The sequence below is a fragment of the Rhipicephalus sanguineus genome, chromosome 1 (assembly GCF_013339695.2).
Source record: "Rhipicephalus sanguineus isolate Rsan-2018 chromosome 1, BIME_Rsan_1.4, whole genome shotgun sequence".
Lineage (NCBI taxonomy): Eukaryota > Metazoa > Arthropoda > Arachnida > Ixodida > Ixodidae > Rhipicephalus > Rhipicephalus sanguineus.
Window position 1 is genome coordinate 200,889,343 of NC_051176.1, and position 27,969 is coordinate 200,917,311.

The 27,969-nt window shown below is 48.4% G+C and overlaps 1 protein-coding gene across 2 annotated transcripts in view; it reads right to left on the reverse strand.

Annotated features, from left to right (window-relative positions):
• Window positions 1–2,821: 2,821 nt before the first annotated feature.
• Window positions 2,822–27,969, reverse strand: part of LOC119405348 (uncharacterized) — a 42,744-nt gene continuing 17,596 nt past the window's right edge. The window contains exons 1-4 of one of the 2 annotated variants that reach the window (XM_037672195.2): window positions 23,262–23,538; window positions 11,071–11,262; window positions 6,577–6,702; window positions 2,822–5,802 (exon numbers count right to left, since the gene is read on the reverse strand). In XM_037672195.2, the coding sequence (XP_037528123.1) occupies window positions 5,728–5,802; window positions 6,577–6,702; window positions 11,071–11,262; window positions 23,262–23,348 (480 nt within the window). In that variant the 5' untranslated portion in view covers window positions 23,349–23,538 and the 3' untranslated portion in view covers window positions 2,822–5,727. Of the gene's footprint in view, window positions 5,803–6,576; window positions 6,703–11,070; window positions 11,263–23,261; window positions 23,539–27,969 lie in introns of those variants that run through there. The other variant, XM_037672187.2, reaches the window with a different exon arrangement.

The following is a 27,969-nucleotide window of genomic DNA, read 5'->3' on the forward strand; positions in this document are numbered from 1 at the left end:
CTTTCGGAGCTCTTCGCGCACGACCGCCCTTATCGTCTCACGCAAGTCGTCGGAGCCCAGCGCATGTGCTTCCCCGTAGTTCGTCGTCGGCATGCGGCGGTTGTATTGCCTCGTGCGCATCTCGAGCGTCTTCTCGATTGTTGTTGCCTCCGCCAGGAATTCTTGGATGGTCTTGGGTGGGTTTCTGATCAGTCCCGCGAACAGCTCCTGCTTGATTCCTCGCATGAGGAAGCGCACTTTCTTCTCCTCGGGCATCTCGGGGTCCGCGTGGCGGAACAGTCTCGTCATTTCTTCTGTGAAGAGTGCCACGTTTTCGTTAGGCAGCTGCACGCGGGTTTCGAGCAGAGCCTCGGCCCTCTCCTTGCGGACGACGCTGGTGAATGTTGCCAGGAACCTGGTGCGAAAAACGTCCCATGTTGTCAGGGTTCGCTCTTGGTTCTCGAACCAGGTTCTAGCTGCGTCCTCCAAGGCGAAGTAGACATGCTGTAGCTTGTCTTCACTGGTCCAGGCATTGAAAAGGGCGACTCGGTCGTAGGCTTCGAGCCAGCTTTCCGGGTCTTCGAACGACGATCCGCGGAAGGTTGGCGGCTCCTTGGGCTGGCGAAGAAGGATTGGCGCAGGCTGCACGTGGTCGGTCATAGTCGCTGTGGTCGATGTTGAGATCTGCGGCTGCCTGGGTTTTTCGGGAAGGAGCCCGTGCTCTGGCTGCAGTCCCTTCTGCCTGCGGCTTGTTCGACGATCCGGGATTTCCTTGCCGTCGTCCTCGTCGCGGCTTGGGCTTGGGTCAGCGCTCCGCGGTGGCGTCCGGATCATGGAAGAAGCAGCACCTCCACCAGATGTCACGTGGTCGTGACGTCGACGAAGACAGCGGTCGGCGTTTGCAGGATGAAACTGTTTATTTGGCCGAACTTGTGGCCGGAAAATCAGAACTAGGACTACAGCAATACACGCTGTACAATGATAGCGGCGAACAGGGCGTCGTCCGTCGATCAACTGACAAGCGGTGAAGCGCGTCGGCATTTAAACATGTGCCGTCGAATATTCCAGCATTATCGCTGGCTGTCGTGCAAATTCTAGAATAGGCTCGAGTGTGCGCGTCTTGCGCGCAATCTTAACAAAACGATCTACAATGATCGCGAAGCCTCTCGAACAATGAGGCGCGGTTTGCGCTGAGCGTTTCTGACAGTCTTTGTGGGCGAGAAACGAATAAACCAAAAGTGATAATAAGAAACGCCCGTGGCAATATACACTGTAGACTGGATCTACACGCATGGCGCACATGCATAGCAGAGTTCGTGCTATCTTGTCTCGAGTAATAAGCCCTTTCATTTCATCTGTTTTTTTTTTTCATTTTCTTTTGTCGAGCCCAAATTTTTAACAATTCGACACCCCACCCAAACCCAGCCCCCCTCCCCCCCCCCCCCCCCCCCAAAAAAAAAAGGCGTCTGACTTAACGGGCCCGCAGATGATGGGCTGTCTGAATATTCTAAGTTTCGAACACGTACTGAGAAATCTCTGTTACTGAATTTGTTATAGGAACAGGAAGAGTGTAAAAAAAAAGAAAAGTAAAGAAAAAGCTCGGCTTTGTAGTGGTCGCCTAATATCTGCTTTGTTAACTTTTGCAAAACTGTCACATCTATATAATGTACGCAACTATGACACTCCGTTATATGGCATTTCTAATCCCTCCAATCCAAACGCCCACAAAGTGTGACGGGAATATGAAATAGGTCGAATGCGTACACATAATACGTGCAGAATACAGTTCATCGAATTTGGATGCTACAGCCAAGATAATGTATCGGCTACAGCACGGGCGTCTTGCCAATTGTCCTCTCGCTGCGCGACGGCCCGTAACCAATATCAACGTCGCAATAAAGCCCCCTATGACGCCATAACTGTTCGCCAGCCGTCCTTCGAGCACTCATTATACATGAACTGCTTTCGCTTAAAATTTCAGGCACGTTTCGAGGAGTCTACGCTTCCCGGAAGAATAAGCACGAAGCTTAGCTGACGCACGCCGCAAGATGTGGTTTTACAAAGCTATATAGCACCGCGCTTAGCATTAAACCGCGTAATCCACGTTTCTGCGACAGACAAGCTTCAGTCCTGCTAAAGGGTCCCAGGCGTTTTAGCACCGAAGCCAATAAGGGACTATTTCGAGGAACGAAAACGAGCGCTTACACAAAGAAGCCCCGTCACGATGGCTTCGCCGTTTGTTTCCGCGTTCTCCGAAGACGAAACGCACTGGGCCGTCGGCAAATATCCCGTAACTTTCAGATTTCACGTTACCCACCGCGCCAGCGTTAGTGTCGGGTGTCCACATAGCAACGACTAAATAGTGCAGAGGCGACTCGGAGGCACGTCCGCCTCTCCGTTAAAATGGCGCGTGGGATATGTATACAAAGCCGAAAGAACGTTGCCAGGTCTGTCTGCCAGGTGCCAAAAATTGATCCCATTGGTTTACGAGGCTTCTGTCCGCGCCGTTCAACAACGAGCTGCACGCATCGGCGACCGACGTCTCTCGAGTTCACAAAAAAAAAATGAAACAAAAAAGCAGAGCAGACACGGCGGCTTGCGGGTTGTGCTGAACGAGAGACTGACATGGAGCACGATATCGCGCACGCCGAAGAACTGTCAGCCATGCAGTCAAGGGCGGCGCGTGATGATCAGCTCCTGGCAACGCAGCTGCGTGACGCTTTCTCTCCACTGACCGCTGGTCCTGCTACGTGGCCTATTTGCGGCAACAGGAAGGAATAACAACGCGGCGCCACAGAAAACAAAAGCACGAGGAGGGAAGAAGAAGAAGGGGACAGGCAGATAACACGTCAAAGTTTATTAGGCACATCGGCGATACATGAGAAGTCGACGAAAGCTTGTACACGTGGTTGCACCCTATATAGTGTGCGGGTAGGCTATGCGTCGGTTACTGTTAGCTACATGGAAACACTAAAGAAATATACATATAACGGCCAACGCGTTTTTTTTTTTTTCCTGTCACGACGGGGATGGCGATGGGAAAGATGTAAAAGCGGGATGGTGCGGAAACTTACAACGCAATGACTGTTTAAGAACTAGAGCGCATTAAAACGCTTATTGCGCAGAATATTGGGGACTACGTTCGTCAGTTGTAATCACAGCTGTAAGAAACGACCGCCGAAGTACTGAAGCTGTTTCTGAGATTGATTTAATCGATAGGGCGCGTCCCGATTGTCCACGTTCGGTTTTCTATAAAGAACATAGCAACGTTATGCTTGTTGTAAACGCAAAGTGTATGGTCGCCATGAGCTATACACTTCCTCTTAAGATGCAGGCTAGGACGAGGTGGACGTTAAGAGTTTTTGTCCGAATTGCGTCATGCGCGACTAAAGAAAACCTCCTGGTCATGCGTAACATTTTTTCCCCAGAAAAATCCGTCTTAAATCTGTTTGTTTCGATGTTGTCTTTATGTCGAGAAAAGCTTCACCAATGTCTAGTAAATTGTTTTCTTTATCATCTTTCTGAATCTTTTTCGTCCACCACGCAAATTACATTCTAGCTGTCCTAGACGTTTTCTTGTACACTGTCGCAGATTTTACTCATAATTGCGATTATCATGAATCTACCGTGCAGAAAGACCCGTAATTAAGTTACGCTCCGGCGGCTGCCAGATAAATGTGCGCTGAAATTGAGCCAAACGGCAGTGTTTACGTCGCTCTCGTTTCCAAGAATTATTTCGAAGGTGCACATCTTGTATCTCGACATAAAGCTTTTTTTTTTCGCAAACTAGAAAATTGAACAGTTCGGCAAATAATCAGCCGGAACTTTTCGCGCCATATTTGGCAATAAAAGGTGGACGCATTATAAACGTGGAAAAATTGCGCGGGGAAATTTCTGCGCGACCCTGAACGCCACAAAAGTGCCTAACACGACTGCCGTAAATCACATTCTGTCTATACCTTCCGAATCTGTGCCGCCTTCATCGTAATGACACAGATCACAACCAATAAAAGGCACGCGGCACAGAAAACACTAGCAGGAGAAACATGTCCTATGACAACCGGAACGGTGAATGCCCCCTCGAGTTAGGCAGTGTTTCACGTGTGGACGGATTTTGGCCAACGGCAAGTACTGGCGCGTCATTATTTGTCTACGGAAAGCAGTAAACAACAAGCGCAAAATGTTTTAAGTTACCGAGGTGAACCTAGAAGGCAGTTCGGTTGCCAAACAAGTATGCCTCAGTTACTTTTTTTTATATTTTTTTTCCTGGACCTCGCTTGGCAGATCGAAGGCACGAAACGCGGCACATTTTGCTTCCGTGAACAACCTAGGCCAACACATTTTTAGGCGCACGCCACGCCAGTTTTCAGAACAATATCGTTTTGACAAGAACAACAACGATATTTAACAAACGTTTCCATAACTGTTTTGCGCAGCAATAGGTGCCGAGCTCATGACCGTTGTGTCACATGAGTCGTCGCTGCATGCGCAGTGATAATAGAAAGTCCGAAATTGCTCTCATTATCTATCTCCTGTCAGTTAATTGCCATTGTCTCCGATGTGCGCAACTTCAGTGTGTCAGACGGTCATGCAACAGGTCAGAAATGAGCTCCGCGCCCTTCACTTCCGTGCCACGTACCCTAAGCATAACTAAAAAAAATAACTGTGATCAGAACTTGAGAGATATAAAGGTCGAAAACACTGCCGCGTAGTTTGTAGACAGCTTTCTTTATTTTCTAACCAGATTCTAAATAAACGCATGGTTTCTTTCTCTTTTTTTTTTCTTTCGCCTTCTTGGCACCCAACCAATTTTCTTTTTGCTTTCACCAAAGGTCAATGACAACAAGGAGATCGCAAGCGAATTCAAGAGTTTTATCTCTCTCTCTTTAGACATTGCGTGAAAGGAAGACCAATACCAAAAGTACACTAAAAGAGTGCTGCAGAAAACAGGAGAGGCTCCACGGGCAAATACCGTACGGATGACCTCTTTAAGACAAATAAATTTTAAACACACGTGGGCTCGCTGTTTATGTATCGACCTATTCTCTTATTACGTGTTGCCGTATTGTAGATACTACATTATTTGGGTTTCCTTCTGATAGGGTACGCCAACTGTTCCATCCTTTTGTGCCCTTACAGAAATGCTTATAAGAATGCGATTGACACTTGTGCATGAGGATATAGCAACGTCTACCTGATTGGGCATTTAGTACAGAGCGTACAACTTTGGCACATTTAAGCACCAGCGGGACGTAGAACGCTCTGCCATCTTGTTTCGTGGCGCAAACAGAACATTGCCAGGTTGCATACGTTTCAATGATTCATTCCTAATGACTTCTCGCTTTTCGTGTGCACCAAAATTAGTGACTTAAAAGCTGGCAGTGAACACCGAAACAGAACATTGTCTGTGTGTGTGCGTGTGCGAGCGACTCAGAGAGTCGATGCAAGCCAAGGAAGCCTCCTTGTTTATCATCGGACCCCACAAAAGGAAACGACGACACCGAGTGCCGCGAGAACGCTGTGCGCTCTAGAAGGTGCAGCTCAAACACGTGCACGCAAACTGGCCTCTAAGCACAAACGATACATGACACATACGCGGAGAGGAGAATGACTCCGCCACGATCGGATACACAGAGCAACAATGATGCCAAGATGAGTATGAGTGAACAGAGAGCGGCTAGTGCGTTTAACGTCAAAGCCAAGAGAAGCTCGTGGCAGTCGGGCCACGCCCAGACCCGCCGAGCATGGTCAGCCCTGTCGGAAGATCCGGAACGACAGGATGGCGCCGATCAGGTACAGGGCCCCGTTCATGATGCCGAAAACCTGCGGGGCAGAGAAGGACGTCAGCACGGATCGGTCGCTCAACGCAACAAGGCGCATGAAAAGAAAGAACCTGCCGGCTATACACATAATCACAAGAACTTTTCGAAGGGCAGGACGGCAAGGCAATGCGACGCCAAGACAGAACTTTAATGAACGATGCGCATTATGAAAGCTGCGCATGTCTTTTTGTTTTTCTCCCTAAAGCTTGTTCCTTTCATCACATTCAGGAGATGAGCTGGCAAATCCAAGGAGACCCCTTAGATGTGTCAGTCGAAATCGAGCTACGCAGCAGTTGCACAACCGCTAAAGATCCCGGCCCATCCACACATGCGAGAACAAAATAAGCCTAACATGTCAAATAGTCCCAAAACTATCCGTCACCACTTTGTAACTTGCTGTGACACACATGCGGATTCCTATTATCCCCACAGGAAGGCATCCGTGTACCCTTCTCCTCCTCATTTAACACATTCGGGAAATCGATTACAACAGAAACATGGGGCATACTGTTAATCTAAAGACTCTGCCAGGGAGCAAAAATGTGTGCGCGCACGTAAGCAATCACCCTTATTTAGACATCTGCAAGCATAGGCGTGCACGGGGGGGGGTGGCGCAAAGTCTGCCCCATACATTGACTTAATAGGGAGGGGGGCTCTGCGATGAACCTTCACCCCCCGCCCCCTGAAGGGGAACTCTGCACACGCTTATGTCTGCAAGCCTAGAGTTAACCGCGCGCGCACCGTGCACGATGGGGCAGCGCGACGGCAAACTTACGGCAGCCGCTATGCGGGCGTCGTACTGTTCGCCACGGAAGTTGCGGTGATAGTCGAGCGTTTTGGTCAACAGCGTGATGCCTGCCGCCAGGTACAGGGCGCACGCCACCAGGTGGAACAGGATCTCCTGCGAAGGTGCACAATATCTATCAATCAATCAATCAATCAATCAATCAATCAATCAATCAATCAATCAATCAATCAATCAATCAATCAGCTGTGTTACATTTACTAAAGAAGCATGGCTATGTTATAGAGAAACCGTCCTTTGTGATTTTAGTTCATTTTTATCCGCATTTTGCGATAGAACTTCCATAACGTTGCTGAATCACCCAACCAGCTTTTGCAACTGCACAAGGACGCCCTCGATGTTAGTACAGTGAAAGAACGTGAACGTAACTATAGTACCAAGGTTGGTAGCTACCGTCTGCATAGTCCTCCCCGCCTGGGGCAACATCCCACGAGCGCGTATCACAGAACTGGTTGCAGGTTAGGTAAGCATTCATGCGGGAACGGGTCTGGCGCTGGTGTGCGGCGTCAGTATGCCCAAAGACGCAGCCTCGTGACAGCTACAGGGGCCTGTCTGGATGAGTGGGGAGCAGAAAGTGGACGACCTTTAAAGGGGCCCTGCAACACTTGTTGGGCATAGTCAGAAAAATTGAGGGACACTTTGTTAATTCCAAAGTGTGTTCGGCGAAAGCGTCGGGCCATTCGACTGACTATGCCATGGTATCGGGGGAATCCAGATCCTTGGGGCGCATCTCCGAACCGCTTGCCGTGGAATCATCACCGGGCCGCTTGGTAGCGCGGCGGCGTCAAGCGGCGCCGCCGACGGACGCCGCCACTGCCGCCGCCGCCCCGCCGCCCTGCGCAACAGTTATGCAACGCGCGTTGGAAGGAGCAACGCGCAACTGTTGCTATGCGCCGCTGTGCCATCATGTGATTGCTGAGAGAGTGTGAGGGGGAGAGGCCACAGATGGCACCGTTCCAGGGCACGGACGGACGGACGGCGGACGCCGCAAGTATGAGACATTAAATGCTTTCGCCTTAAAGGGGTACTGACAAAAAAAGTTTGGCCTCGCGTTTTTTTTTTTTCTGCAATGTGCTGCTGGGGGCCTGTTAGTCATAACACGGCACATCGTTTGCTGCAACGCGCGACAGATAAATAATTACAGGCTCCTCATCACCGACCAGTGTCAATTCGGTTTCAAAAACGACAAGCCTCCGGGTGCAACTATCACCACCTAGCGGGTGCAGCTCTCGATCACGTCAGCACACAGAACTGTGACGCACTTTCGCGCGGTCCGCGAGCAGCCGCCCAGAAGTAGGCTGCTGGAGCGAACGCGGCAAAAAAAAAAAAAATGGCGGCTATGACGTCATTATAACTTGTTGCAGCGTGTTCACGTAAGGGAAGTAGGGGGTCACCAAGGGTCTCCTTTGAGGGTGTCAATAGCCGGCGGGTGTCAATCGCTCAAACAAACTTCAAAATTCATTTAAAATGCCTTCCAAGCTATATTCACTGTTGATGTTTTGCAGATGATATACGCACGTTCACGGGAATCGATTCCGCAGGCCGTGAAGTTTTGTGTCAGTACCCCTCTAAAACGCTGCCGATCGGTAGTCGAGGGTCCTGAGAACATGTGAGCCAAATATGTGAGCGTAGCATGCGGCCTGGAATGTAGAATTAATTTTCAAAGTCAGCTAGAAATCGCTCGCTCTTCTCTCAACAAATGATGCCTTATGCAAAAAAGACCGCGTTATAAACACAAAGTCCCCGGCCATTGGCTGATTTGAGCATCGTGAGCTGCATAGTTACCGCGGTCGCCGAGGGATGCCGCGACGTACCCGCTTGCTTGCTTGCTTGCAATCACACCTAAAGTAAGCCGCGCGTTCGAAGAAAAAAAGAAATGCTCAAGGTCACGGCTCGCGCTGACGAACGGACGAAGCTTCCTGCCTCTACGTCATCCCTCCCTGGGCAGCTTTCAGCGCACTCGGTGGCACGAAAGGGGAGAGATCGAAATCGCTTAAAGCGTGCGACAAATCCCTGCAACTCCGCTCGTACTTGACGGATTCTAAAAGTTTTCGCGGCAGTCGATTTGTGAGGCAATAAACTCCTTCAATGAAGTCATCCGCTGATTACTTGGAAAAGTGCTGCAGGGCCCGTTTGAGAGAAAGCATCTCCGACGCGTTAGCTACATCTGCAAAGCAGGAATGTCATCATTAGAGAGACCGGATTTTAGGCAAATGCCTGTTTTGTTCCTTACGTTCCTGTCGCGCCATTTTGATATATGAGACGATATTAGAGGTTAAGAAGGGTTTTTATAGTTTTCTTGTAGTGCCTATAAACGCCTACTTTTGGCGTTTGCGCCTAATTTCCTTTAAGTGCCTATAAATGCCTATTTTCAAAATCGGCGGCTATATGAACGCTATCATCCCCCAAATTTAGGTTTCGATAGCTGTTTGAGACCATTATTCATATTACCGGGCAACATTGACTGTTCGGTACTCTATGGGGTTTAACGTAGTCGTCTAGTTCAACCAGCTTCTGGAAAACAAGCGTCAGTACCAGTAAAATGAGACGTGCCGGCCACCATTCGCCGCCGCGCTGACATGGCGCGAGCGGTTAGCGAATGCCGTTGGCGAATGCGAAACCGTAGAGAGCCGTCAGTGCAGAGGAGAGTGATGAACAAAAGAAAGAAAAATGTGATGTGCACGCAGTTTTTGTTTTTTGTTTGTAATTGACGTCTTACGGTGTTCACCGACATTGGAGAAATTGACCCTACGCGATTAGACCCGACCAGTGTCAGGCATCCCTACCTTCTAGTCTTTTAGCGGTCTGGCTACCTCCTGTGCTGCCCTTCTTAGCCATGCCGCAAAGAAAGAGACCCGGGAGTGTGTTGATTCGACACTTGACTCACCATGCTACAGAATAAAAGGAGAGGCCGCATTCTGCGAGCCGTGCAGGCAGGCCCGTAGCCAGAGGGGGGGGGGGCACCTAGGGGCCCGCCCCCCACCCCCGAAATTCGAAATTTTGGTGAAGTAGGTGTTTTCACCAGAAATAAATAATAAAAATAGGTATTTTCCTCAAATAGTCTATGTTTTTAGCAAGTGCTCACCCCGCCCACCCCCCACCCCCGAAAAAATTTCTGGCTACGCGCCTGCGAAAAAAGACAATTCATAATTGATTTTCAAGGAGCAAAGGAGGACATACACAAGATAGGACACGGGCCTTAAAATCGTGCGCCTTAAAAATAAATCATGAACGTTCACCAACTTGCCCAACAAAAAGTTCTCCTAATCCATAACAGAAGGCAATTGCACGGCTATGTTCAACTGCTGGCGCCTTTGTGCCATCATAAAAAACAACATTTTTTGCTTTCCTGTCGTAGATACAGGGCGCGCACGTCTTTGTTATGAGATTAGTTGGATTTATGTAAAAAAATTATTGTGGCTACATTAACGACGTTGAAGGCCTAAAACGTGGTTAGGTAGGTAGGTAATTAGCTTTATTTAGAGTCCAACGAGGAATCATTGGCCCGGGCTAGGCCTCCAGGAGCCGTCGTTTGGGGAACATTGTGCGATTTTCGGCACCTAAAACGTTGTTTTGCCTGCCTATTTTTGGCGCCTAAAACAGGTTTTTTAATGCCTGAAAATCCGGCCTCTAGTCATCACCAGACGCCTCTGAGCTTGGTTCGAAACCATGCACCCAACTTCCTTGAGATTTCGTCTGTTCTGACGGGAAGCGTCGCAAAGAGGCAGTCGGGGAGATCGTACGATGGCACGCTTCCTTGATTTAAGGCCCGTTCACACCGGCGACTAGCAACACTCGCGCGACTAAGTTAGTCGCAAAGAGACTGGTCGCAAACGGTCGCAAATAGCCGTTTTGGTCGCAAAGCGACTGCTTCGGCTCGGTCGCTCGCTGCTCGATTTTTCAGTCGCGCGACTGCAGTCGCAAACCTCTGAACCAATCAGATGCTCAGAAACAGGACGTCAGCCTATTTTACGGGGCAACGGCAATGCGAGCTGCATACGAGCAGACGCATATAGGTCGCACGCAGGTGTGAACATCAGTCGCTTTGAGTCGCTTTTTGACCGCCAGTCGCAAACGGTCGCGCGACCGGGGCTAGTCGCAGGTGTGAATGAGCCTTTACCCCTTTTTCTTTCAGTACGAAATGCCAACTTCTTATAGTCAGAAAAATGGACTGTTGGGCGAGTTGGCATTCCATTATCATGATAAACTGCGCGAAAAACGTGGACGACGGCAGACAACTCACTTATAGTCACTCGGCGAAACGTTTATCGGTTCGTTCTCGGTGGCAAATTTGGCGGCAGCGAAACCACACGGCTCATAGTCGATCTTTTATTTAAGGAGAGAACTTGAGCGCAAATCAGTTTGACTCCTTAAACGCTATGTACCAGCTTGGCCCAACGAAAGTTTTACTGAAGTTCCTTCATAGTCGATCGTAAGACAGCGCGTTGACGTGGTGACACTCACGAAGGAGGTGCGCGACAGGAGTGACGACGAGGTAAAGGACCAGCAGGAAGAGACCAGCAGCAGGAAGGTACAGAGCAGGCAGCCGAACGCCGTCAGCAGGAAGTACAGCTCATGGCCCGGCATGCCAAAGAAGTCCACCTTGCTGGGCTTGGTGTAGTGCAGCATCAGCCCCAGGCAGATGGTCCCGAACACCTGCAGCGATAAACGCTTGACGTTAGTGGTCGTTTCCTAACACCAATACCTCAGTAAGCACATTTTTTTTCTTTTTGCATGCTCTGGGGCGAGCCTATACACTTGAATAGACTATAACTGCATTTCACTTTATTTATTTATTTATTTATTTATTTATTTATTTATTTATTTATTTATTTATTTATCAAAAAAGTACGCTCTCTTTTTTCTTTAGCGCCTTGATATCTCGTGTTGAGCAACAAAAACAAATCGACCTAAAGTCATTCCAGGGATGAAGATGCCGTTTCTCGTACAGCATGAATAGGTTAAAATAACATTCTACTAAGGCTTTAGTTCGTTTTATAACAAGCTTTCTATTATTGACAGAGCTGAAATACTATTGCGCTGAAAGAAATGCACTGGTATCTTCGCCAAGCGAGAGGCGTTGATTTAATTTTCCTTTAAGTAAATTAAAGGGATATTAAAATGTGCAGAAGTGGAAAATCGCTGGGAAAGACACCTTTATTACGCAATAAGCATGTATACTTTCCAGATGATGTCACCTGAAAGGCATTTGCTTCAAATTGCTTAGAGGTTCGTAATCACTTGACGTCCTGAAAAAAAAAGCGGTGACGCTATCGTCTGCTGCTCTTATGCGTTGAGTGCCTGTGATACGATTCCCGCAGGCAAAAGAACGAGCTAAGAAAAAGAAGAAAAAAAAACACCCTTCACAGAATATTGGAGCGCTGGGAAACGCTCGACAACTCGAAGTAGGTCGACAACGCACACCTCCACGGTACACTATCGCGTTGTCGCTGAGGAAACACTATGGCTGCAGATATATGGCTACGAGTGAGATTTATAAGCCATAGTGGTATATTGTAATGTTCTTTATTTCATCTTCCATTGTTATTTTCTTATCAAGCGGTCTCACGGTGCTGATCCCAGTGATAACGGCACCATTCGAGGAAAACGCTGCAGTCAGTGAAGGACAAAAGAAAGCATAAAAAAATCAAATTGAACATTAGAAAACACGTCCCCAGAGCGATATTCCGGGCTGCTCGCCCTGATGCCGGCTCTGATTGACGGAAGGGGTATACTAGCGTCTTCTCTGATTGGCTTATAGAAAGAAATTCTAGAAACAAGGCTGAACTTGAATCACTATAATAACGGCTGTCCAAGTTATATTTGGGTATAGGTGAAATTAGAGAGTCAGGAAAGCCAACAGTCCGTTTCAGAAAGAAAGAAAAATGGATGAAATCACGGATGGTACACGTGACAGGTCGTAGTGCCGACTTTACAAAAAAAAAAAAAGGAGGAAGAAAAACGTTGTCGGAGAAAAAATATATTTAATTACATGGTCAGCCATGCCATCGGCACTCCCACATATATGCCGTGAAAATTAAGCTTCTACAATTAAGATTAGCGCTTAGCTCAACATTTATTTCAGTGAGTAACGGAGCTTCGGAGACGGATGCTGAAGTGATATCACCGAATGTGCTGCACTCAACCGTTCGCAGCCGCTGACGAAGCGCGGTTGCCGCAACCTCGCAGAAGCGTCACCGACGATAGCGGTTCTTTGAACTCTCAAACTGCCGAGTGTTTACTCAAGAAAACAGTTATAGCTGACCAACGCAGTTTTTGTATGCCTATGCATAGCGCCCTTTTTTCGGTTGGACAGACACTTTTTACTTGAGCGAGGATTTTCTCAATGACCCTCAACCACGCATCTTGTATGCATATAACAAGACTTCAGAAACTTAAAATTCATATAAACTTGCAATTCGTCTCAGTTACTTTTTCTTTCTCTCTCTCTTAATCTCTCTTCCTGCAACCATGCGTGTCTTTTTCCTCTTTCTCGCCTTCAGTAGTTGTTATTTAACCTTTCTCTATAGATATCGCACTTATACACGTTATAAGAAGTGTTCGATATATTTACCAACGTTTAGCAACAGAAAAGCGCCCAAGGACGATCCGACTGTCGGGTGTGCGTTACGAGAGGCGGGTGCCTATACAAGCGAAACGAAAGTGCCTGCCTCGTAACCCTAGTAAACACTAAATCATGAAGCCAATATTGAAAAGCTACGCACTCAGTTACTGTCGCAATAAACGCCGCTGCGGAGGTATCCACGCTTGATGGAAGCCAGAGAACTTCGTTGCTGTTGTTTTTTTATGCGTGCACATTTGTTTTGTGAGCCCTGACCGGGAGAGCAAGCGGATAAGGAGTATCACCCTCACGAAAAAGCAAACAAACAAAGTTACTAAAGATGAACGTATTTGTTTATCTGTAGCCAAACATATATACTATATATACTCTGCTCGGTTCGCGCAAGAAAGAAAGCTCTTTGTTCCTCAATACATTCATCAGTTGTTGTTTTTCTATATCGTGTTTCCGGTATACTTTTCAATTGCTCGCCACTTGCCTACCCTGTATTCAATCAATACGATATCGATAGGAGGTCCCCCTGACAGTGTTTACTTTGGGACTTCCTTCTGTAACGCTTATGGACTATGTCACTTGTATTCTGATGATTTACTACATTCCCCAAGTATATCAGCGAGCGCTGCGCTGCGGCTCCCAGAGGTACAAAGCTTGCTAGTGACGCGGTGTGTTTTTAGATTTGGCGAGCAATCGCGACTTGCGACGTCAATTAATTATATAACATTAATTAACTTGACGGTTGTTAAGCCATGTGACGTGTCCCTTCAAAATTCTGCAAGCACATTATTAGACGTACGCAGCTGTGAGTATCACGTTTGTAGCATACCTGCACGGCGTGCGTGCGCACAGTGAGTGAATTCTCTCTCTCTCACTTTCTATCCACGTTTTGCTTTTTATGCCGGGCACTTTTTTTTCTGTGCTTGAGGTAGCAAACCAGAAGCAGGCTAGGTTAGAAAAAGGCTCCGTACAGTGTTGAAAAAATTGGTTAGTCGTAGTTTCCTTTTTCTTCTTTTTTTTTTATAGCGCAATAACTAAAGAAAAGTTCGGACTTGCAGTATGCCAACCATCGCGAGAGCGATACGTAGTAAACGTGAATTTTAGTATGATTTGACACGACCCTGCTGAAAAAGCACACTGATATGTTTCTTTCCTTCTTCATTCCACTTTTTTATTATTCTTTTATTTTACATTGTCGCGCGCTATATAGCTCCGATCCATTTCTCTAGACCATTGTTAAGTGGTTTACGTTCGAGATTAATTCTTTTTGCAGCGTATATTTTAGCGCATAAATGTACGAAAAGTTAGTGTTTTCAGCATACAAACCTGCAGCGGCTAGCAATGAAAAAAATAGAGAGAGAATAAAAAGATGATTCCTAAACGCTTTTCCACTGTATCGATAAGCAGACGCTTATGTGTAATGCAAAATGAATTTTGTGCACTGTTTTTTTTTTTTTATATATAGAACAGCTGTTACGACACTGGAAATAGTAGTGTTCTACCTGGTGTCGAGCCGGGTGGAACACTGGTACTACGCCCAAACTGTCTGTCGCTGCGCGTTTGGACGCAATAACGATGCACGCGTTGTCACGCACACGCATCATTAGAGTATGGACCGAAACGGAAAAGGACAAGGCGTCCCTCACGCGTCATTTGCACGATGGCAATGCCTCTTAAGTACCTTCCCTGCACGCTGCGGCCGCTAAACTCAAGTGTCCTAACCATGTCACTGCTGTACACTGCATGATGACTTTGTCACGTTTCAGCTTACACCGAGGGTACACTTTGTGAGCTAATGCGTTTGCAATCCGTGCGCTAGATGCGTTTGCTCGCTGGCCGTTTCGGGCACGACAGCGCACGAATCCAATGTCGCGCGCCGACAGCGGTTCTTGCCAATCGTGCGCGCAGAGCAGCGGCCCGTTGCGCAATTCAGGCGGAGCCCGCAGCGCACTTCGGCGATGCACCCGGGGACGCAGCTTTCAAGGTTGCCCGCCGCACGCCGTCGCACCATCACCCCCCTCCCTCCCACGACACCGGAGCGCTAACAATAGACGTGACTAATCGCGTTGCCACCACGCTTTCGATTACAAGTTGCCGTAGCAACAGGAGTTGTGCCCAACAACGCGCTCTCTATATATGCACGCGCTCACAGCAACGGAACCAGCGGCCCGAGCACCCATGCATGGCGTAAGAGGAGAGCGTGGCGATTAAGTAGGCCTGCAATAGCAAGCGTTGGCGGCTGTGACAGCCGGAGACAGGTAGAAGCGCAAAATTACGTAAGTACAAAAAACAGGAGCAGCCTATACATGGGCGATCGGCGAGATAGCAGGAAGTGAGTGCCGCCCGTTATCCTGTCCCAACGCCGGTTCGTGTACACGTAGGCGAACCTTCATCCATGATTGAAAGCGTAGCGTCATAAAATATGGATATATTCCCAGATGTCAAACAGCAGGAAACCCGCCTTCGTGGGTTTAGGCGAAAGGTTACGGCAATATCAGTTGCTAGGCTCCATGCATGTCGCAGCTGAGGTGGCTGTTTTTTTACCATGATGTAGCATATATGGAAGTCGGGGCTGTCTCGAATTTCTAATAATATCGATGATTTCACGTTTGCTTCGATAATATAGTTTTATCCCGAACGGGAGAGCCTGAAGAATTGAGCGCTGCTCAGCTCAGACAGAGACACAATTCTGGGCTGTGCAACTGAGGACGTCGCAAGTGCCAATGGGCTCTCGCCACTACAGGGGTTCTATCAACAAAAATTTCTCTCTCTATCCCTCTTCAGATTGTGGAGGACATAGTAGACAACAACAATCCCAGCGGTTGCAAGAGCCACGCAGCCCGAAAGTCTTTACAACGCGTGTTTCTGTAAAACGATGTGAAATTTCAAATGCTAGAACCTTGGTCGATATAACGGGCCGTTCTGTAAACATTTTCTTGTCTGTACTATACGGAACATTATATTTACAAAGTGTATGCAAATAAGCGACCTATTAAACACTTTAAAGCCTTTTAAAAATTTTATTCTGTACTCATATGCGTGTGTAAAATACACTGCAGCCTCCCTCGACCACAGAAATGAAGCCGCATGAGAAGCCTGGTCCGATCGTTATGCGTGGACAAACCAATCGCAGGAGGCCAAAGGAGCGAATGCAGGCCTGGTGTTCCAAAAAACGCGCGTTTTCCGTATACCCTTATAGGCGACGGTTGCACATATATTCCAGAGCGGCATTCAGCGGGTCTATAATATGAGTTTCCTGCGGAACACGTCCTGGTTAATGCGCGCTCGAACGAGCACACCGCGCGGTGCTGATCCTTGACCCGGTCAGAAGATCGGTGCGCCTTTCCAAAACGAGAGAACGGACGACAGGCAGCAAAGAAACGCTCCGATGACCGGCCCGCGCTCGCCCGCACAGAAACGCGGAACCGGCCGCCGACATGACCATGAATGGCGCGAGCTGCCGTTCACTGGGCAACTATGCTCGCCTGCGCAAACACGGCCGCGCGGACAATGTGAACGTCTGTGTGGTCGCCCATTACAGTCGACGCAAGCCCTTTACATTGCTCTTATGGGGAAAAGGCACTGGCAGAAGTGGAAGACCGAAGATGTTCAAACTTGGAACGGTGCTCTTTATGGCTGAAGCACTCAACATTGTTCTGCAAACTCAATTACCATTATGACTTTCCCCCGCCACGAAGAATATAAATATACCCTGAAAAACTATTTATTTATTTATTTATTTATTTATTTATTTATTATTTATTTATTTATTTATTTATCATAACTACATTCGCCCAGGGCCATTATAGTAGGGCGTTTGTACACACACAAAAAAAGGAAATCTATCTATCTATCTATCTATCTATCTATCTATCTATCTATCTATCTATCTATCTATCTATCTATCTATCTATCTATCTATCTATCTATCTATCTATCTATCTATCTATCTATCTATCTATCTATCTATCTATCTATCTATCTATCTATCTATCTATCTATCTATCTATCTATCTATCTATCTATCTATCTATCTATCTATCTATCTATCTATCTATCTATCTATCTATCTATCTATCTATCTATCTATCTATCTATCTATCTATCTATCTATCTATCTATCTATCTATCTATCTATATGTATGTATAACTCCATCATCAAATAGTACACAAGAAAAGCAGACAAACACTTAATTTAACGGTATTTGGTGACAATGGCGTTCGCCACCTGTAGGTAGATTTACGAATAGCGACACCATAATTTTAATGACAGATTGAGGTTAATACAACGGTCTTTAGACACCTAGCATTGCATTTATTGTCACGATGTAAGAGCTGCCGCGAAAGTTTGTGTATATGGTTGCAAGACGTAAGTGTAGACGCTGCCGGTAGGAAACTGATGGATACACCCAGTTCTTTTTCCCCTTTGTTTTCTTTTTATGCATTTCAGCAAGCGCCAAAAGTAGCGAATAAAAACAAATAACGTAATAGCAGATCAGAATTACCATTAATTAAACACGTCAAATAAACACTAAGTGGGGTTCGCGGCTAGAGGAAGCAACTTCAGAAGGCAAGAGAGGCCCCACCCAGATAACCGAAGCGTGGCAGCGGATTGCCTCCCCGACTACAGAAATATTCCCACTCCTGTACTCAGCGATGTTCTCAGACGGCGAGATCACCGGCCGTGCTGCTTATGACGTCAGTCTAGAGCGCGCGTTCATTAGTGCAGGCATGTGCGCCTCCGTATTTGAGGTGGGCATGCCGCTGCCTTCTGCAGCTGTACCAGACAAGTGACTACGACATGGAGTACAGACACGAAAGATTGCGACAGAAATATGAGTAAGCTCACGTGATGGTCACACGCAATGATGCAAGATGTAAAAATATCCACGCTTACATTCATGAGATCATCAGCCAAGTCGGCAGCACATATATATGCAGCTTAGGGGAAGGGAAGGGCCTAGGACAAACCTGGTTCGTGCCTTTCCTGCTAGCATGCTGTAGAACGCGCTAGAGGTCTGATTGTATATTTTCGAATGACTCCGCTCTCCACGTATACGGCACGACTGCTCCGCGCCAGCCAGATCTCTGGAGTGTTGGAGGTCCTGTAACAGCCCCACTGCGGGGTCCAGAGTCATCCCTGGTCACGCGTGCTCTGGTCAAACAACTTTTAACGAGGAAGTGCGCTTGCCTATGGTCTTTGTGCGTATTGCCTTGCCGTTGTCTTCCGTGCTGCAGGTCAGGTCGCACGAGACAACAGCATGACCTGGAAGGTGCGCAATCGAAGGGTAACACTACTAGTACGCATAGCTTTCGCGCGTTCGGCTGCTGAGGAAGTAAAGAGGCGTTATACTATAGTGCTGCGCCCGCAGGGGGGCGGCTCAAGGAGGCGACATATTCCGACGCAGCCCGGCGATGTGACCGTGTTCTACACGCCTCGGGGCCCAACCGAAATGGTCCGTCCCAGTAGAAGAAACGGGCAACGAGGTCAATTACACATTCCGCTCCCCACGTTTACGACGGCATGGCGCCAGTGGCTTGTATACGCGGAAATTGCAACCGCTTTTGCGTCTCCCTCGTAATGGATTACCGTTGACAAGTCATTCCACGGAACCCTTTGGGCTGCTTCCGGGTAACAGAGAAGCCACGAGGCATTCGGGCGAGCGCGGCTGCGGCTGACCGGAGCCCGAGGGCTCAAGCACGCACACATCCGCGCCTTCTGGGCGTGCGCTGGTCTGACCGAAATTGCTGGTGAAGAAGGCAAAAAGAAATAGCTGGAGAGCATAAACGCTAAATGAGGACAGAGGTTTCTGCATATTCGTTCTATTTATTTATTTATTTATTTATTTATTTATTTATTTATTTATTTATTTATTGATACCGGCTTAGACATGAACACTGGCAGGCCACGTAATGCGTGTATGAAGGACAACCGGAGGTCACTTAAAGCAACGGAATGAATACCGAGAGATGGGAAACGCAGCCGAGGGCGGCAGAGGGTTGCGTTGAGTTATGAAATCAATAAATTAGCAGGCATAAAAATGTAAAGTTCGCGTAAGGTAGGGTAAAGTGCACATCATTTGGAGAGCGCCTTTGTCCTGCAGTGGAAAGCTGTTATGGCGCTAGCACCCAGCGACATTATGTTTCTCAAGGAGCGCATCGGAATTCGCCTCTAGCCAACCAGAAGTTGAGCGTTGGCTCGAATCTTACGAAACGCCTATAGAAAATAAAAATTCACATAGAAAGGAGGTAATGGTTCAAGATTTGTATAGAATGCATATGATATCGGAGCATAACTTTAGCTAGGATAAGGACCAACTAACTGTCAGGATAATTAACGAAAATCAATTAAACGAGTTCATTGAAAGATCAGACTGCTTCACTGTTGGTATGTGCCATCATTATGGCACAGAACAGCCCTTTTTCACTCATCAGTTTACTCATGGAAGTGGACGACAATGAGCAAGTCGATGCTGGTCGATCGTCTGCGTACACTGAAGCTATGCAAGCCGACGACCAATAGTTAACCTAAAGTGCACCCACCTGGCCACCTGGACCAGAAGTTCACCAAACGCTAGGGGCTAGCGCCATTAAAGACGCTTAAATGGAACATTGACAGAATATGAGAATGATGATGAAGATAATGATGACCTCTTAGAAGACGGCAGGCACAAAACCAGAACTACCTTACATCAGGGGCGTAGGCAGAAATTTTTTACGGTGGGGGGGGGGGGGGGGGAGGAGAGAGGAGGGAGGGGCAGCTCCTTGATTTCAAGTGGGGGCCGGGCAGGCAGATCTGTTCAAGTGTCATTTTGGGCTCTGTATGCCATAGCAAACAAAAATTTCGGGGGGGGGGGGGGGGAGGAGGCACGGGCCCTGTGTGCCCCCCCCCCCCTAGCTACGTCACTGCCTTACGTGTGCGCTGCAACCGGTAATGCGCTGAACAGGTTTCATATCTTCTCTTTCGACACTTATTCGCAAGCTTCAGAATATGAATGGAGACAGACTTCTTCGGCAACAACTGAAATATTTTCTCAAGTTTTTACACAGCTAAGTCTCTTGTCGAACGCGTCTGTATACGATCACATTCGTGCGACCAAAGCAGCGGTAATATGCTGTAGGCAAAAGTATTAGGGTTAATCTGGCCATGTAAATAAGTCATGATGGATGCCCTCCAGCTCTTCCATTACATAGACTACGTAAGCCGAAAAAAACCTGATAATAATTTATTTAGTTTTCAGACTATATACAGGCGGATATGCGCACAACCTCCTGTTTTGGCACACGCCATGTTTAAGAGGCAGAAGAGACAAAAGGGAAAAGCAAACGCTAAAATTTGCGTTCACGTGTGAGCAAAATTAATTGTTTTTTCGTTTAAAATTTATTTTAGAGAAACGAATCATATAGCGTTTATTTTCCAAAGCTAACTCTCTCTCTTTAACAGAGCCTTACAGGACGGAGACCTATTCCGGCCAGTGGAGAGCACAGAACGGCAGCGCTGATACTGATGTTTCTTCAGTCAAAAAAGTAAACCGCCAGCGTGAGGCCTGTTTATTTTGGAAGCTGAGCAAGACACGGCATGGCGCAGCTCCATTTACGTGGCGGGCCCCAGCCCACACGGCCAAGCTTAGCTGCGAGACTCGGTGCCGGACCTTGCGTGAACTCGAAGGATGCACCGACGCCACCAGCCTGCGCTGAGTGATGAACAAGCGTGACTACCGACTGACCTAGGTCACAGGCACCCGTGCTCATACACAGACGAACACGCAGCCAGAATTTGTTTTCGTTTAAAGCGTTTGAAGGGGCCATAAATCGTATACTGCGGTCTGCAGCTGGCCTCTGGAGACGAAACATAGTTCGAAGTATTTTTGCAGTTTCGGGAGAAATGGCCTAATTATATGTCAAGATGCTGTGACCTCGGGGAAAAAAACCCTCACAGGGTCCCTTATGCATTCGCCTAAGACGACTCGAAGGCGAAAGTCGACTTCTTTTTCTTCTCAGTCCATGTATTGATCCTCCTCCCCCCACTCCCCCTCCGAAAGCTTTCTGCACCTACAGTGGTTCCCCACTGCCTCCACGATCGGAGGCATTGCAAGCTTTCTGCACCTCACTTGGTTTTGCACTACCTCCGTGATCGTCCTACCTTTGACCAAGAGAAATGTCATGTGATGACGTCACCATGTGACGCCACGTTATGTGACATCATAGTGACGTCATAATTTCTTGCAACACTCGTGTTAGCGCCGACGGTCAATTTTCGCGTTTGATGAGGCATATATAAGGCTTTCGCCCGTAAAAAATGGTCAGAAGTGAGCTATGGCAATTTTTTCAGCACCAGAGGTTCAGTTCAAGTCATTGTAACCAGCATTTACACTACATTTGATATCTTAGCACTTGCATTGCAGGTAAGAAGCAACTCGGACAACTAACGACGGCTCCTTAGACTGCCTCGAAACTCGCGCGCGCGCGCGCGCGCGTGTGTGTGTGTGTGTGTGTGTGTGTGTGTGTGTGTGTGTGTGTGTGTGTGTGTGTGTGTGTGTGTGTGTGTGTGTGTGTGTGTGTGTGTGTGTGCGTGCGCGTGTGCGTGTGTGTGTGTGTGTGTGCGTGTGCGTGTGCGTGTGTGTGTGTGTGTGTGTGTGTGTGTGTGTGTATTCCTTCCTTCCTTCGCTCCTCAGCCTACTGTACGGTTCGAAAACGTTCTGTCTTTAGCTTCCAAAACTAGAAACATCTGGAAAACAATGCATATATATATATATATATATATAAAATATGCTTTGCCGAAAGTGTCGAGGTTACTGTGAAAGCGACGTGGACCTCTCGTCGGGCCGTGCAGTGGCGCTGGGCCCAGCAGAATGTTTTCAAGATAAATAAACGTTCGTTGCCTCGAAGTAACGACAAGGGACTGATAGTGAAGGGACACGTCAAATCCTACAAACTTCGTAGCGCCAGGCGCGCCAGAGGACTCCCGCGACAGTGCCCGCAGACGACAGATCGTGTGTCGCTCGAGGAGCGATTTCTTCTTCTTACACTGCTGAGGAGGGTTACATGTGCGCAAACAGCTCAAATTTTCCTAGGACAGAATGCGTCTGTTTGGTTCGCTCTGAGTCTTCTCGCTCATACGTTTGCACCGCACATAGGCTTATCGGCTGTGCACGAAAAGAAAGAAAGGAGGAGGAGAAGGAGAGAAAGGAAAGGCAGGGATGTTAACCAGTCTAGAAGGACCGGTATGCTACCCTACACTGGGGGAAGGGATGGGGGAGATATAAAGATAGAGAGAGAGAGAGAGAGAAGGAGAGCACGCACGCACAAAAAGTCACACACATTTCACGGTCATCATAACGACGTTAGTCTATAAGCGACGGTGCAGGTCTGATGCCTTCAAGAAGTTTAGCACTGCCTTCGTCACCCGCGATGACCTATCAGGACGACATTCCAGAATGGTTCCTGCCGTCATCGGTCTGGGATCTATGCGAGCAAGAGCGACGGCGAGGGAAGAAAGAAAGCGTACCAAGTTTGCTAGATAAGCACTCATGCAGAAAGACGCATCTTGGTAAATGCTTTAAATAGTGCATCAATTGCTTGTCATCCTATAGAAACGGAACAGATGAGAGTAGTAAACATAGAAATCGAAACTATATAGCGAACGGTGGCTTCCCCCCCACCATTTTCGTAGGCGCGAAGGACGCGGGCAAAAGGAAGAGCTCGCAACAGAACAAAGAACACTCGGTCGAAGGCTAGCTCCCTTCAAGGTAATGCAGTGTGATATTTCTCGCGATGAAAGCGCTCCACTGTTTGCAGAAAGCATGCTTATATCTCGAGGTAAACATGCTGGTCAGACTACTTGACCTGCTCTTGCTGCACTAGAAGAACAAAGGAATGAAACCAAGCCGAAAGTATAGGGGCAAAAGCAACGGCACGGCGAAGAACGCGAGCCGGCAAGCGATTTCCTTCGTGCAGTCAGAAATCCCTCGCGCGACTCGCGGTCACCGCCGCGTACACTGGACCCAACGCGCGCGCGCGAAGGTCCCGCGGCTGGGAGGCCGCCGAGAAAGGACCAGAAAAGAGAGAGGCGGCCGCTCACGGTCTCGGAGACGCGCAGCAGTCCGGGGATGCTGCAGCAGTCTTCGTTCTTGACGCTGATCCTGGTCACGGTGCGTGTGTGTGACATGTCGGCGGTTTGCGACTGGCCTTCTCAGCTCAGACGAGTGGGGACAATTCTTGTGGTCCTACGCGAACCAGGCAGTGAAATCGTTCCGGCGGACCGATACACCAGAGTCCCGACAGCGTTCGAAACGAACGGCGAACAAAACACACTGCGCCCACTTCCGCAAGCAGGTCCGGTATGGAGCCCGCGAGGCGCGAGGAGGCGAAGCGGCAACGCCTCGCCCGGTGCACGCGTGTGGAGCACTTGAGAGCGACGCATACTTGCCCCCCTCCCGCCATCACTTCCCCTCTCTGGGCATTTCGCAACAGGGCAGCCATTCAAGGGATGAGTATGCGCTTTTTGCTTTCCCACCCCCGGCATGGGCCCCCATCCCGCCGTATACGGCGCAAGAAGGTCAAACGTCGGAGCGGCGCTCCGCCACTTCATGCGTGTGTACAGCTTGCGAAACTCGACGCTATGTCGCCTCCTCGCCCCGGCAACAGCGAGGGCGGAATGAGCTACGCTTATTGTTTCTGCTTCACAGAATAAGAGCGCGCCTCGGCAGCTTTCGCTTTCGTTGTTTGGATGGGACTGCCACCGGCCTGACAGCGCCTGGACATCTGCGGCGCACCTGGCGCCGCCGGCGAAGACGGCCAGCCTCGACTCGGGCCCGCGGCATGCCCCGGCGGCGCACGACGACTCCGTTGAACAGCGGGCCAGTAAGGAAGAATTATTGCGTCAATGGACTCTGGTGGCTTCTCAACACGCCACTAAAATTTTCCCTCTAGCAGAGCTGCATTTGCGCGAGTCACCGCGGATCATGAAGAAGGTCCCGGGGTCAATCTCGCAGATCGTCGGAGCTTGTAAGCTACTCGCTTACGCCTCGTTTCTGCGCACCCACGTATATTTGGATGGCGGCCTGTACAGGCGGTCCATGTTTCCGCAGTCTGGAAGGCCTTGGTTCCTTCTATACGTCGAAGAGACGCACGTAACCGCAGGAAGTTTATCCACTCCCACAGAGTAGCGAAGGATGTGATTTCGATAGAGGCCCATCAAACTGAGGAGTGAGGAAAAACAGAGCGTACGGTGATCATATGACACAGCTTACAGTCATACATATGTAGGTTTCTCATCATCATTATCATCAATGTGAGACTATATCCACTTCAGGACGAAATGACCAAGCGGACGCAGCTGCCCGATCCGCTCACGACGGTGTCAGCAGTATCACCATTCCCCTCTCAAGATCGGACGCCGCAAAAGAGCTTCGTGTGCTAGCTCGTCGTATAACGTTGAACTTGTGGAAATCATCGACATTTACAAGTGCACGGCTGCATACCTTGGACCCTGATCTTCAATTACGCATCCCGTCCAGCTTATCACGACGTGACTCCACCTTGCTGGTCCGTCTATGGCTGGGAGTGGCCTTCTCAAATGCATATTCCTTTATTATTGGAATGGCGGAGAGCCCGTCATGTGAAGTCTGCGGGTGCAGCGAAACAGTCGCGCACCTTCTTTGTGAGTGCACTCGCTTCAATTCCGAAAGAGCGGCCCTCTCAGCCGCACTAGGCCAGCTGGACAACCGCCCTCTCACGGAGAAGAAAATCCTAGGGCCCTGGCCTACCCGGTCTTCAGCACGAGCCGCTCTGAAGGCGTTGTTGCGGTTTCTCCAAGCAACCAGACTAAATGTCAAACTGTGACTGATGGAAGAAAATGACTGATGGAAGAAAAATGACTGATGTTGCTGTGTAGTACTTGGACTGCTGTTATGACTTCGTTTTGTTTGTTTGTTTTTTATTGTTGTTGTAGTATTTTGTCGCGTGCTGTCGTCACAAACTCTTCTTCTTCTTCTCTTTCATTCTTTTACATCCCCTTTCCCCTTCCCACGTGTAGGGTAGCAAACCGGAGACTGCTTCTGGTTAACCTCCCTGTCTTTCCTTTCTCCCTTTTCTCTCTCTCTCTCTTTCCAATTTAGCCTACTTTGTGCGAGCTGATTCCATTTTATCCCCGCGAACTTCTTATTTCCATCACTCCATCTAACTCGCTGCCTTCCCCGGCGATGAATTTCCTAACCATCCCGTCGCTCTAACCAACCCCCGGTTGCAGGGTTGCCACTAGTGGCTACTTTTCGCCAAATTGGCGAATTTGAGATGCCCGTGGCGACCTAAAATTATGCATGGCGACATGGCGAATTTTTGGCGATTTTCGGCTTATGTCTCGACTGAGTTGTGTATTCTATGCTCATTGTCTTCCCAACGAATAATCGACATTTTTTTCTATTTTTCTTAGTTTTGAACTCAACAGTAGAAGGGGCACTTTACACGTAAGCCAGTACGTCCATTCTGTTTCCTATGTGGATCGCCTCAATTAATCTAGATCCCGGAAGTAGTGGTGCGTCCCCCAGCAAACTCCCAGCAAAATGTAAGTCAGCGGATTGCTTCGCGTGCCGCGATGCGGTGGTGTTAGAGAAGTTCTTTAGGTGCTTCAAGCTTCTCTAAAGTTTCGCTTCTGAAGTGGCTAGACGACGGGTAGGCCGTGTGTTCCGACCAGCTCCAACATTTATCATAGCTTGTCGACTTGGACACTGCTGCAGTGCCCCCGTGTTTCTGTTTAAAGCTTATTTTTGTTATTAACATACATTTGGCAGACCAAGAAGTCGGCTTCTCTAGGCAGCCTTCAGAAACTGCACCGAGGCGAATGTGGAGTGTAAGCTTGACCGCACAGAAAGCGTGGTGCGGGCGCTATGAAGGTCACGCAGTACATTTGATGAAGTTCCTTCCGTTGCTTTGTAATTAAGTTGTTCGATTATTAAACGTATGATTGCACTGCAATGATATTGTTTAATTTATCTGAAGGAAGGCCGCGCACGCCATCTCTACCTTTTTCTAGCGACTGCTTCGCTCTGTATTCGCGTCAACTGAAACTAATTCCACCACAAGCTTTTGGTATGAGGCGCTAGCATTCACGGACGCTGCTGGCGTATGCTCTATCTCAGCGCTCGCCATTAGAGCCATCAGGATCCTGACACTTCTGATCTCAAATGCCGAAGCGCAAAGAGTCTTTTCTCATGTAACCTTGACTGGCACGAACTTCGCAATAAGATGAAGCTGGACCTTTTGGAGTACATCTTAGGAATCAAATGTGGCCTTCGTTTGCACTAAAAGGCGTCGATAAACTACGCTGTTTCGGAGGAAGTTCTTCGCCAAATGATTGCGAATTATCCTGGGGCTTCCAGCATTTACCAATAGTGTCCTTTCCGTGAAACCCGGGGTGTGCGCCGGGGTCAAGTACCTAGGGATATTTATGGCCGCGAGGCGAATGCTTGGCGTGTGTGCAATAAAAAATTATTTACTCAGGTATTTATCGCTGTTCTCGGCGAGCATGTGCAGTAAAAACAGCTGCTATATACCATTTTACATTCTTATATTTAGAGAGAGAGAGAGAGAGAGAGAATAGATGAAAAGGAAACGCAGGTAGGTTAACCTGGTACGAGTGACCGGTTTGCCACCATTTAAGTTAGTATAAAAATGGGCAGTGGCGCCCGGCATCATATTAGTTCGTACTCAAAAAGTATAAGAATCACTAATGATTGGTTCCTTGAAGGTACCAATCATTAGTGATTGGTACCTTCACACGAAGTAGCCGTGCTCCCAATTAGGGTTGCAGAAGTTGCGCCTTTTCCTTCCTCAACCTCTCCTCCTCCTCCTTACCACACTTTCACCTTTACAACGAGCGGACTGCGATGGAAGGATATCATGAGCGTTCCTGAGCCCATCTCATGGCTAGTCGGAGAACCAGACGCCCCAAGCACTCCCTTGGTAAAGCTGGCCATGCCACCGACATTGGAAAACGTCAGTATAATTTAGGATTTATGGATGGTACTGTATTCTACAGGGCTACACATAATTTTCAATTTTTATTCCTCGGCATGACACACATATCTAGAGTGGCGACTTTTTTGGCGAAATCTGAAGAAAAATGGCGACTTTTGGCGACTTTTTGCTCGTCATTTGGCGAAATTGACTGGAAAGTCAGTGGCAACCCTGCCCGGTTGTATGTCCTGCGCGTTACGTGGCCGGCCCATGTCCATTTCTTTCGCTTAATGTCAACTAGGAAGAAAAATAAATAGGATGACCTTATTTTTATGTCTGGTGTCATGCCACCAATTTCCCACAGGGTGGGTGCCCTCCCAAGCGACTAAGTACTTCGTTCTGCCGAGCACCAGGCCGTAAGTTTACTTGTACCTATTTCACCGGTAGGTACCCGGCGGCAGCAATTCTCTGCCTCCCACAACAGCGGCGGATGCTCGACTATGTCACCGAGGCTGTGGTTGGTTAAGGCGCGCCCAGGGGCCTTCACAGAACCTTATGGGGCTCCTTTCCAGATGAGTTCCCAAGAACTACCGAGCGCCAGGTCGGTGTACTCCTCTACCCTTGAGAAAAAACGAGTGGGCTTCCGGTCGGCACGGGGAATCGAACACGGTACCTACCGCATTGGAAGCGGACGCTCTACCTCCTATAGCCACCGCTGCGGTACGCCTGTTTGTTTCCCGACCAATTCTGCCTTTCTCCGATCTGTCAATGTTACGCCTACCATTTTCCGTTCCATCGCACGGTGCGTGACCCTTAATGTCTAGTTTCTTTGT